Raw genomic sequence first — 12383 nt, forward strand, 5'->3', positions numbered from 1 at the left:
TCACAGGACGACAAACTGGTTATATAGAGAAGTAGTCTTATGGGAGTCTTCTTGAGTACACGATTATCTTAGGTATTCTTCGTTCTCTTGTATGGCACACTGGTGGTGCCAGACGGGTGTGGTCTTTATATACGAGTGTTTTTGGCACCGTGACATGAAGGGAGAATCACCTGCCAAAACAGTCCGACTCGTCACACCCTCAGTCACTCTAGAAGAATTCCGGGCCATTTTTTTTTTTTTTTTTCATATATATATTTTTTTCTTTTGACGGTATTAGTAATTCTTATTTTTAATCCAGGTACCATATGCAATCTGTCAGTGTAGATAGTACAAAGAGAAGGTTTATAAACTTCATGAAACTTATAGTAAATATCAACAATGATTTGCATTTGTTGATGATGATAATGTTTCTGTTTCTGACATGTAAGAGCATTCCGGCATGACAAGATAATGATTTTTTTTACATTATTTTGGTTTGTGATGCTGGTGGAATTGATGATGGTGATGAATCCGATTATTGTGATGTTAATGTTGCTATAGCGACAAATACGACGACGATGAAGACAACGAGACTCATATGAGACTCATATCATCATTTTCACCGCAATGATGATGATATTGGTAATTATTATGAAGCTCATGACCGTGATAATGTTGCAGTAAGTAGGAGGAAGAGAGGGAAGGAGGAATCAAGAACAAGGCTGCCTTTATAACTCCATGACCATTCTGATTTTTTAACACTAGTTTGTACATCATACTTATCATTTTTTCCAGTAATTTTTTCCTAGTTTTGTAACACACACACACACACACACACACACACACACACACACACACACACACACACACACACACACACACACACACACACACACACACACACACATATATATATATATATATATATATAATGTATATATATAATATATATATATATACATATGTATAATATATACATATATTATGTGTATTATATATATGTATATATATATATATATATATATGTTGAGACATTCTGACAGGTTGATATAAGCGGAATAGGAAACACAGGAGTCTTAGTCTTGAGTTTATTCCTGACTAGTTTCGCAGGTATGCTTTTTCAAAGGAATATGTGTACAAACGGGCTGTGGGCATTATATACATAGGGTGGACCTCACCACCTCTCCGAGTTACCATAGTTGGTGGCGAATGTGAACATCACATTGTGGCTCATGTAACAATGAAGACATTTTTACAATTAAATATGATAACACTAATACCAAAGAAATTATAAATAGAAAATGTAACAATAGTAATGATAACGATGTAGATAAACAATTAAATAATAATATTAACAATAATAAAAAAATGATAGTAGCAATACAGTAAATAATAACAATAATAAGAATAAAAATGATAATATTAATAACCAAGAAATGAAAATTATTAATATTAATTATGACAATAATGGTGAAAACAATAATAATAAAAACGAAAAACTAATTAAATATTTAAATAGTAACAATAATAATAATGATAATAAAGATAATGAAAGTAATAATAATAAAGATGGTAATAATAAGAATAAAATTGTAATGATAAATTGAGACAGACAGGACTCATCATAGTAAATGACACAGGGAATAAAATAGGACACTTGACCACCAACAGAACCAAGACGAACCGTGACAATAGCATCGTTTACAAAATTCCCTGCAAAGGATGTGACTGTGCATATTACGGAGAGACATACAGAGGACTTAACAACAGACTCAAGGAACACAAAGCGGACATTAGACACCACCGAGAAACCAACGCTCTAGTTAACCACATTGACACAGAGGGACATTTGCCTAACTGGGAGGGTTCTACCATTCTAGCTAAAGGACTACACAAGAAACAACGGAAAATAATTGAATCACTTTACATTGCCAACCACAAAAACACAAACAAGAGAACTGGTGACTCGAAATGGACAAAATCTACCGCGACACTTGCCCTCCAAGTAGATACCTTTTTCCCACTTCGGCCTACCCTCTCCAGCTTTCTTCCTTTCACTCTGAAGTTCCTCCATGCTACCTTGCCCCAACTTTTTATCATGATTTATTCTTTTAATGCTATTTGTTAATATTTATTCTCAACACTATTATTATTATCATTGTTATTATTATTTATTTATTACTTCTATCATTATATATTTATAAATTTATCATTACAATTTTATTCTTATTGTTACCATCTTTATTATTATTACTTTCATTATCTTTATTATTATTATTATCATTGTTACTATTTAAATATTTAATTAGTTTTTCGTTTTTATTATTATTGTTTTCACCATTATTGTCATAATTAATATTAATAATTTTAATTTCTTGGTTATTAATATTATCATTTTTATTCTTATTATTGTTATTATTTCATGTATTGATACTATCATTTTTTTTATTATTGTTAATATTATTATTTAATTGTTTATCTTCATTGTTATATTTACTATTGTTACATTTTCTATTAATAATTTCTTTGGTTTTAGTGTTATCATATTTAATTGTAAAAATGTCTTCTTTGTTTCGTGAGCCACAATGTGATGTTCACATTCGCCACCAACTATGGTAACTCGGAGAGGTGGTGAGGTCCACCCTATGTATATAATGCCCACAGCCCGTTTGTACACATATTCCTTTGAAAAAGCATACCTGCGAAACTAGTCAGGAATAAACTCAAGACCAAGACTCCTGTGTTTCCTATTCCGCTTATATATATATATATATATATATATATATATATATATATATATATATATATATATGTATACATATGCTGGTACATTGTGACAAGTTGATGAAGGTGGAAAAAGAAGTCACGGGTCTAGTTCCGTGACTTCTTTTTCCACCTTCATCATATATACAGTACATATATATGTATATATATAGCATGATCCTTCAATTCCGTCCCTGTCAAAAGGGTACCACGGAAATAAATAAAATCGCCTGGAAGCAGCAAGAATAAAAGGAAAAACACCACCCAGTCCACAAGTGATTAATCATGATAGTCCATAATTTCTTCAAGGCTCCCACTTCTAGGGATTTTGTCCCCAAATTGGGACTTTTTCATGCATTAGTGATAATCTGGAGATTGTTTTTCCTAATGCGCTGAGCGAGAGATGACTAGCAACTGTAGTGTATCATCTATTTAATAATAAAAAACAAACTTCTGAAATAATTAACAAACAAGTTTTTTCTTCTTATTTCATAGAAATATTATTGTTTTTATGTAAATGTACCTGTGTCAATATCTGTAAACTTGGGACTTTTTGTCCTATCAAGATATTTTTCAGCACGAGTCTATAGGGAATTGTTGATCTGCCTTTGTGGGACCCCTGAGTTTCTTCGACAACAATGAGGCGCCTCAAAGGGGAACAAAATCACTTGTTTACAACCAGAATAGTGTAAGTGGATAAAGGATCACAAGGGAATAACAATAAACACACAATATTCAGTCAATAGACAAGCATTACATTCTTCCACACCATCGTGTTTATGGGCTCATTTATATATAAAAGAAGATGAAATCGGTCCATAGATGAGATATATGTAATGCATGTATCTATTCCGTCATTAAAGTAACATTAGATCGTATGTCATTAGGAAGCACAAAATATATCAAGTGCTTCAGTGCACTAAAAGATTGACCTAGAAGTCATATTCGCTAGGAGGACACCTATTTATATGAATGAAGTAGTCTTGAGTCAGCCAGAATGTAAACTTTATCGTGAATATACCATGTGTATTGGCATAACTTCAACAAAACTTTCAAGACGTCTTACTTGTCACCTCAAGAAGAACCACATATGTTGTCTACCCACCTCTCCTTTCACCACGGAATATCCATAAAAAGAAACTACAATAAGAATGAGTCAAGATGACTCAATGCGACTTCAAATTTCACAAGCTCTCTACATAAAGATTAAAACGTTTAGTATCCGCATAAAAATTATACATTCCTCTGCTTGCCTTCTGCAGTATGTCAAGTAGTCATCATATTGGGGGTTTTAGTAGCATCTAGGTGGCTTAGCATTTTGTTAATACTGGAGGCTATTTGCCTCTCTCTTTCTCAAAAAGTAAAAAAAAAATGCTGGTCCGTTTTAACATCTACCACCCTTCCGTTCTCCTACCTGCCATAGATCTCTCTTTTACGACCTCAGTGACTCTCTTTCTCAAGTACGGCATCATCCCAACGATAAAAGCGTTGGTTACTGAAGAGAAAATACCCCCCGGTTCTTCTCGACCCACTGACTTGCCCAGGAGGTGAAACTGTGGCCAGGTGCCCATCCCCTCCCAGCCCTCCTTGGCATGTGACACAGTCGCAACCTTGAGATCGAGGGGGAGAGCAAGACTCTTCATCTTCAGGCGTAAGGCTAGCGGAAAGCACCATTTCTTGTTTATATCAAAGAAGGAAACAAGCCATAACATATATATCATAAATTCATTGTCGGTTTTATCATTTTCGAGCAGTAGTATTATGTGCCTTATAATACTCAGAGCAACCTAACAGGCTAAATGTTGTATATATTGTTTTCAAGTGAATCGTCCACATAATTCTGTCTCACTCCATTTAACTTCTTGTATCCAAGGTTGCGACAATGCCACACGTTGGGATTGGCTGAGAGAGGGTGGATGCTCACTCCCGGCCGCAGTAGTACAAAGATACAATGAGTGGCACTCCGTGAGGAGCTATGGGACGCAACACGCCTGATTCCTCCACATTTCGTTTGTACGTCTTCTGTATGGCTGTTTATACTCAAATCTTTGTACTTTTAGTTCCGAATCCGAACCAGCCGAAGGGACGCATATGCACCAACAACATTATTCCTTCAAAATGTTGGGTATAGTTATTGTTTCCATTCAACAGGATTGCCTTACCATGAGCTCTACGCCTTTACTCTCCCGACTTCAGGAGAACATTTAAGATATTGCCAGAAGAAAATTATAATATTCGGGAAAAAGCATTCAATCGTATTAGTGTCACGGCCTTCAATACTTGTCTGTAAGATAACGTGTGTAAGCACAACCATCTATATAAGTAATGGAGATAAAATCAATAGGTGTTGTTTCACGTTCCCTGACTACAAGAATTCTGTTCTATAGAGTCTGGCAACAGACCTCGGGCCCTCTCATAAATCTCTCTTGAAAGAAAAAATAAATAAATGCTATTTGTGCTGTATTAGTGTGAAATAGCTTCTATATCACCGGCTTACAGTAGTAGGAGGATATGTATGTTTGTATGTTTGTATGTATGTATGTATGTATGTATGTATGTATCTATGTATGTATGTATGTATGTATGTATGTATGTATGTATGTATGTATGTATGTATGTATGTATGTATGTATGTATGTATGTCTGTATGTATGTATGTATGTATGTATGTATGTATGTATGTATGTATGTATGTATGTATGTATGTATGTATGTATGTATGTATGTATGTATGTATGCATATATGCATGCATGCATGTATGTATGTATGTATGTATGTATGTATGTATGTATGTATGTATGTATGTATGTATGTATGTATGTATGTATGTATGTATGTATGTATGTATGTATGCATGTATGTATGTATGTATGTATGTATGTATGTATGTATGTATGTATGTATGTATGTATGTATGTATGTATGTATGTATGTATGTATGTATGTATTTATGCATGCATGCATGTATGTATGTATGTATGTATGTATGTATGTATGTATGTATGTATGTATGTATGTATGTATGTATGTATGTATGTATGTATGTATGTATGTATGTATGTATGTATGTATGTATGTATGTATGTATGTATGTATCCAGAAAACTAAAGGAAGGAGAAAACTAGAACACAAACATTTTCGTCTGTTAAGACGTCGTCAGTACATATATCATAACAAAATAACAATCAAACAACGTTCAACGTTCAAATATAAAGAAATTAGCTGAGGGTTCCATTAGGGATTCCACACGATCTCACATGCCATCTGACCGTTCCTGACTTGCTGATGTTTGGAAGTAATTTTTTTAATAATGAAATTATCTTAATTGTACAAGCCACGGCTTAGGTTGAAATGGTCATGGATATATTTTTGATAATCATACTTTATTATGTTTCCATCTGAAAAGCATTTTCTATTTACAGTTTCCTCTAAACTGTCTGACCCAACATATTGATATGAGGCCTTTCAATTAGCGAGTTTATTGGAAATTTGGACATTTTTAATATTACATTTCTGATGGTTTCTTCTATCTTGTATTTTCTCCTGGATCCGAATAATACATCTTTTATCGTGCTTGCTTACGATGGAGTGTTACATTCTCTATTACTCTTCAGGATATTCTTTAATAATAAAGCTCATCACCTGGAAATATTGAAGACCAGTTGGATATTGAAATGATTAAGAAAATAAAGGAAAACTACAAAGTTGTTCGTAAGAAAGTATTAGAAGTTTTTTATAAAAAGATTCTTATTTAATTTCCTTTATTGACAAGGCTCTCTGGGAATTTCAAATGAAATGTGTTTTTGTATATTGACTCAGAGACCCTAGATTTGTTGATGTTAAATATTTTTAAAATCTTATTAGTTCCATTTCTAGACTCTGACAGGATAAAATAAATGGAAAAATAAATGCTCATAAATATGCTCCCTATGTACATTTAGTATGCATAGATAATTTACATTTGGCTTGTGAATATCAATATAGCAATTTTGATATAAACCAAACTTGTTTAGTATTTTTCCCTGGTTTCAATATTGAAAATAACTGTCATTTCATGATGCAATCATTATAATGTTTTACAAAAAATATTTCACATTTGATCTGTGCAGGGTACCTATTAATATTTCTTTTCATTGTTCTGTATATCTATTCATTCAGTTATTATTATCTACATGCTTATTTCATTATGGACAGAATGTCTCTTGTTGATATGTTTTGCCACTGTAATCCATTGTAACCTCTCCTTTTGTTTTCAGTTTAGCTTTGTATCTATATTGATTTCTCCTTTCAGGTTCATATCTGTCGTCGTTTTTATTTTTTATTTTGAATTGGAATGATAGTTTTTAATTATTTTAGAAATTTTATTATATAATCCATTTTATCAATATCATATAGAAATACAAACATATCCTCTTGACAGTTGAACTGGGTGTACGTCCTGTAGGAGTAAAGGTTGATAAGAACACAACAAAAATATATATACACCTTATATGATTTGTAACAGGTATATAGATTATAAGGCATCTAAAAAAGAAGAAACAAATATCTTACCAGTAGTAAATGACGCACTTGTAACCCTTCTGACTGTCCATCGGGTCGACATGAAGTTTTGTATTGATCCCATCAACCATGAATCCTCATACGAATAAGAGGTAACACCGTAAATTTAACCTTACATTTATCACTAATCATTGAATATATGGAAGAGTGTTCATCAAAGAGCCATTTATAGGATGTTTCCTGAAGTGGGACTGGACTGGAAGGTCATCTTGGTTTGCCGATCAGCTCCTCTACCGAAGGAAGATTCATGGTAGGATGTTTGTTCCCTCCAGCCCTTAGTTCTGCTGCTGCTGAGCGTCTGCGAACTCTGAGACACATCCTTCTTGACCTTAGGGATGGCGCCGCAGTCTTTTGTAGAGCCCTGCTCCTCCTCCTTCTTCGGCGCCGTGATAGTGAGGACGCCGTCGGAGGAGAGCGCCGAGGTGACGGCCTCCATGTCCACCGAGGTTGGTAGAATGAATCTTCGACGGAAGCTACGACTCGAAGTAGTGTTGTCCTCTTTCTTCTGTGTTTGGCCCTCGACGACCAGCATCTGTCCATCTGCCTTCACCTTCACGTCACCACCAACGAACTCATACACGTCCAGCACTACCTGTGGGTTTTGAAATCAAAAGACGATGAGTCATTAAATAGAATTATTGTACATAGAAGTTTCTTGATGTACCATGGGTAATTTACTGTATGATGGAATAACAATAGAGCAAGACACTTCGTAATTGTAGAAATCACTGCGTTATTCAACATAATAACATAAGAATAAAGGAGACTGCAGGAGACCATAAGGCCTACACTAGGTAGCTCCGTATCCATCACCACCGGTCATCCCCATCCATAAAGTTGTCTAATCGTTCCTTAAAACAACTGATAGTTTCAGCGCTTACTACATGGTTACTAAGTCTATTCCATTCGTCGACCACCATATTAGTAAACCAATTTTTGCCTATTTCCTTCTCAAATCTAAATTTGCCCAGTTTATAACCATTACTGCGAGTCCTGCCCTGTTGTTTTAATATGATGACCTTGTTTGCATCACCCTTGTTAAAGCCTTTGATCCACTTGAACACCTCTATTAGATCACCCCGCACGTAAGGCAAATTTCTGAGTTCATATAACATTTTGGTCATTCTTCTCTGTACTGATTCTAGTGAATCGATGTCCATTCTGTAGGACGGAGACCAAAACTGTACCGCATAGTCGAGGATGGGTCTAACTATCGCTAGATAGAGTTTGATAATTACCTCTGCTCTTCCATTCATTACCGTCCTAGCAATGAAACCTAATGTTCTGTTTGCTTTATTCCTGGCACTAATGCACTGTTTCCTGGTTTTAAAGTCCGGACTCACTAGAACTCCCAAGTCTCTATCGCACTCAGTTTTCTCTAAAACCGTGTTATCTAAGCTGTATCTATTTTCGGGATTGTGTAGCCCTGCGTTTAACACGCTACATTTAGGGATATTGAAGTTCATTTGCCATTTCATCGACTATGTGAACAGTTTGTTAAGATCATCCTGCAGAACCTCTTCGTCGTCTCTTGACCTAATTTGGCGTCCTATTTTAGTGTCGTCCGCAAACTTATTAACATCACTATTTATCCCATCGTCTAAGTCGTTTATATACATAATGAACAACAAGGGACCCAAAACCGAGCCCTGGGGGACCCCACTAATAACATTGCCCCACCAAGATTTTACTTGATTTATGGTGACCCGCTGTTTTCTGTTACTAATCCAAGCTCTAATCCATTCTAACACTTTTCCTCCTATGCCATGCGCTTTGATTTTATTTGGTAGCCTCTGGTGTGGCACCTTGTCGAACGCTTTGCTGAAGTGAAGGTAAATAACATCGTAATTATCATTGTTATCTGACGCCTTATATACTCAAATAGACTCAGTCTCTAAATCTATTTTTCACACATGTCTCCTTACCTTGTAACTGGTTTCCTCGTCTATAACCTGAGCAGCCTGACTTTCCTCCACAGATATAGACTGGCGAAGAGTTCTGTAGGCCTTCAAGTTATCACTGGTAGAAGCTACACCAAATCTTTCAAGAACCTTGGAGATGGCTGCCTGAAAGTGTTTGTGGTCGTTGCCAAAAAGAGAATCCTGCAAGAAGTTCCCTCGCCGTTCGACGGGAAATGAATCGTTGACCTGAACTGTTGATTTGTGAGAGTCCACCACTGTTTCAGGATGAGTTTCAGACCACGTGTTCGATGAGCTGACGTTTTCCTCTAATACAGAAGCACTGCCTTTGTTATGAACACTGGAAGAAGATTCCTCCGAAAGACTTTCTGCATCTGCGCACTCGAATTTCTTAAAATTCAAGAAGCCAGTCTCCAATGAGCCAATTTTGGGAGCCCAGTAAGGCTTGTCACTCCAACTAGAGGTGTCATCAGTGCACATTTGAACGGAAGAGTATTCTTTCGTTTCTTCTTGATGTGCATGAGCTTGATGAGTCTTTTGTTCTTGCGTGTTATCTGACTTCACTTCTTTATCACTGACATTTGAAATACTGGCTTCGATGTTCTGTTTGTTAACATGGCCTTGTATCTGTTCTACTTCCGTTTCAAACTTCTGATCGTGAACCTTTTGAGGACCGATCTGTTCCTCCTGCTGAATGGAGATGATTTGCACGTTTTCCATATGTTGCTTCTGCTCAAGTTGCTGTTTATCTTGCTGCAAGGGCTGTTGTTTGAGTGTGGTCTCACTCTCTTCCTTCTCATCCACAATATTAGTGTTTATCTTAATTTGCAATTCTTCTGCATTCTTTTGGAGTTTCTGATTATAAGCCTTCTGTTGCTCAATTTCATGTTTCTGTTGTTCGAGTTGGTCTTCTTGTTCGGAGAGCATCTGCTCCTGTTTGTGTATCTGCTGTGCTTGTTGCTGGATCTGATTGTCCTGCTGCTGGAAGAGCTGCTGCTGTTGAAGTCTAAGATGTTGTTCTTTCTCTTTAGTGCAGGCGTTTTGCTCTGACTGAATTTCACTGACAGAAGTCTGTTGACTTACTGAACGTACCTCTTGAGATTGTTCTGTGTTTTGCTGATCGGTGTTACTTTCATTCTGAATGGGAATGATGTGTTCAGATTGTTTGTGAGTGTTGCATTTCTTCTTGGCCAAGATTGTCAGGACTCCATCAGAAGACAAAGCGGCCGTAATGTCACTGGCATCAGTGTGGTAAGGCAAGGCAAATCGACGCTGGAATGTTAGATTGGAAGGAGAGCTGTTGACTGCTTTCTCCACTCTTCCCTCCACCACCAAACTTTCTCCAACAATTTTCACCTGCACATCACCATTCTTAAAATCTTGTGCGTCCAATACGATCTGAAAAAAATAATAAGAAGTTATAGTTGTTGTTTTTTAGTCTGTTATATGTCCATTAGGCTAAACGAGTTGTTTTTTTCATATAGAATGATAGAGAATAACCAACCTTGTAGGAAGAATCGTCCTCTGAGAGGGTGAATGCCTGAGTTTCATTCGAGAAGTCGACATCACGGAGGGTCCTGTACCGTTTGACGTTATCCGCACTGGAAGACGCCGTCCCAAACCTTTTCATGACGCGCTCCATTGCTGACGCGAAATCTCTGTGGGCATGGCGGAAGAAGGAATCTTCAAAGAAAGATCCTCGTAGTAGAACAGGCAGGGGTGTAACCGGCTCCACTACGATGCTGCTCCTTTCCCGTGACTGCTTTTCTTCTTGCGTTGTTTCCTTGTTTGCTTCTGTTGCGGAAGTTGAGCTGTTACAGTTGTCACTAGTGTTGTGATAACTCTTTGTTTCATCTTTGATTATTTTTTCGGTGATCTCTTTCTCCTGTGATTGCGTGGAGGAAGTGTTTTCAGAGGATGACTCTTGTGTCTTGATGGTTTCGGTTGTTGTGGTTCTATTTTCGATTGGAATGTTGAACTCATTTGGAGCATCTGGTTGGTTCTAGAAAACAGATTAATCATTAATAATTGAGAAGGAAATACATGTTATAAAAATTTAGTTTGTTTTCTTAGTCAATCTTTATTCTTATATAAAAGTGTTTTGGAGTAGAATACATACCTTTTTAGGTGCGGAGATTGTAAGGATTCCGTCGGAAGAGACTGTGGAAGTGACGGAGGCCCTATCAACGTTCCTTGGTAAGGAAAATCGTCTGCGGAAGCTGTGCGTAGAGATGGAGTTACCCTCTTTCTTCTCCACACGCCCTTCAACTTCCACATTGTGTCCTTCTGCCTTAACAGACAGATCACCGTCCTTGAAATCCTTCACGTCAAGTATGAACTGTTGGAAAAATAATTAAGTGTGGATTACCTCGTCTCTACATGTGACTTAATTAGAGTTGTTATCTTGGTCAGGAGATAATGTATAATTGTATACCTCCGAAAGACTTACCTCCCTGGCGTTGTGTTGATCTGTGACTGAGATTGCCTGGTTCTCCTCCTTGAGGTCTCTCTGTCGCAGACTTCTGTAGGAGGTCAGGAAATCTGGAGAACTGAAGCCATGTCTATCTGTGATCTCCTTGAGGGCCATCTGGAAGTGTTTGCGCCTCTGTTCGAAGAAGGAGTCGTGGAAGAAGCTGAGGCTGGACTGAGTGATGGGCAGGAGGAGTTCTTGACTCAGGAGAGACATGATGTCAAATGTTTATGTCGTCACTTGATATGCACGAAACCAAAATGTTTAGAAGTTTGGTCGTAGGAAGTGGTTGGCGCTGATTCACAGGTGAAGGACTGGATGCGGAATGGTCTTGAATAAAGGCGAGATCTCGAGTATATCTCAGGTCTTCTTTCTGATGTCTTGCTTACTGATGGGGTGCCCTGAGGACGAGGGTCCTTTTATAAGACCTGCTGTTGGCACCGGTTCACGAGGGAAGAGTCAGGTGCCAAGATACCCCGACACGTCACGATCTTGGTCACTTGAGAAGAATTTCTTGCCTTTTTTATCTTCTTCCTAGAGTTTATTAGTAATTTTCTGTTTTTATCTCCCACCCCCGAGCAAGATGTCCTGACTTTTGTTGTCAAAAGAAAAAGCTATTAAATTATTATTTTTGTTTTTTATCTTCTTTCTAAATCTTATTAGTAATTTTCTATTTTTACCACCAAGTAAG

General features: G+C 36.8%; 2 protein-coding genes across 2 annotated transcripts in view; both read right to left on the reverse strand.

Moving 5' to 3' along the window:
- LOC143037494 (uncharacterized) overlaps nucleotides 1–115 on the reverse strand; it is a 3096-nt gene extending 2981 nt beyond the window's left edge. The window contains exon 1 of the mRNA XM_076205800.1: nucleotides 1–115. This exon is cut by the window's left edge and continues 312 nt beyond it. The gene's annotated coding sequence lies outside the window, so the exon portion shown is untranslated.
- Nucleotides 116–7083: 6968 nt separating this feature from the next.
- Nucleotides 7084–12100, reverse strand: LOC143037421 (uncharacterized). The gene is made up of 6 exons (XM_076205587.1): nucleotides 11672–12100; nucleotides 11342–11560; nucleotides 10727–11224; nucleotides 9229–10620; nucleotides 7295–7895; nucleotides 7084–7181 (listed from the first exon to the last, which is right to left on the reverse strand). The coding sequence occupies exons 1-5, from the start codon at nucleotides 11906–11908 to the stop codon at nucleotides 7470–7472; spliced, it is 2772 nt and encodes a 923-aa protein (XP_076061702.1). The 5' UTR covers nucleotides 11909–12100; the 3' UTR covers nucleotides 7084–7181; nucleotides 7295–7469.
- Between the last annotated feature and the right edge of the window lie 283 nt (nucleotides 12101–12383).

Source organism: Oratosquilla oratoria, chromosome 2 (assembly GCF_046742065.1).
Source record: "Oratosquilla oratoria isolate Oo_2021 chromosome 2, ASM4674206v1, whole genome shotgun sequence".
In the NCBI taxonomy this organism is placed as follows: Eukaryota; Metazoa; Arthropoda; class Malacostraca; order Stomatopoda; family Squillidae; genus Oratosquilla; species Oratosquilla oratoria.

Coding starts and splice junctions, on each gene's coding strand:
- LOC143037421 (XM_076205587.1), bottom strand. CDS start 11,908: ATGTCTCTCCTGAGTCAAGAACTCCTCCTGCCCATCACTCAGTCCAGC. Junction 11,561..11,671: donor ATCAACACAACGCCAGGGAG/GTAAGTCTTTCG, acceptor TTTTTCCAACAG/TTCATACTTGACGTGAAGGA. Junction 7,896..9,228: donor ACGAGGAAACCAGTTACAAG/GTAAGGAGACAT, acceptor CAAAACCCACAG/GTAGTGCTGGACGTGTATGA.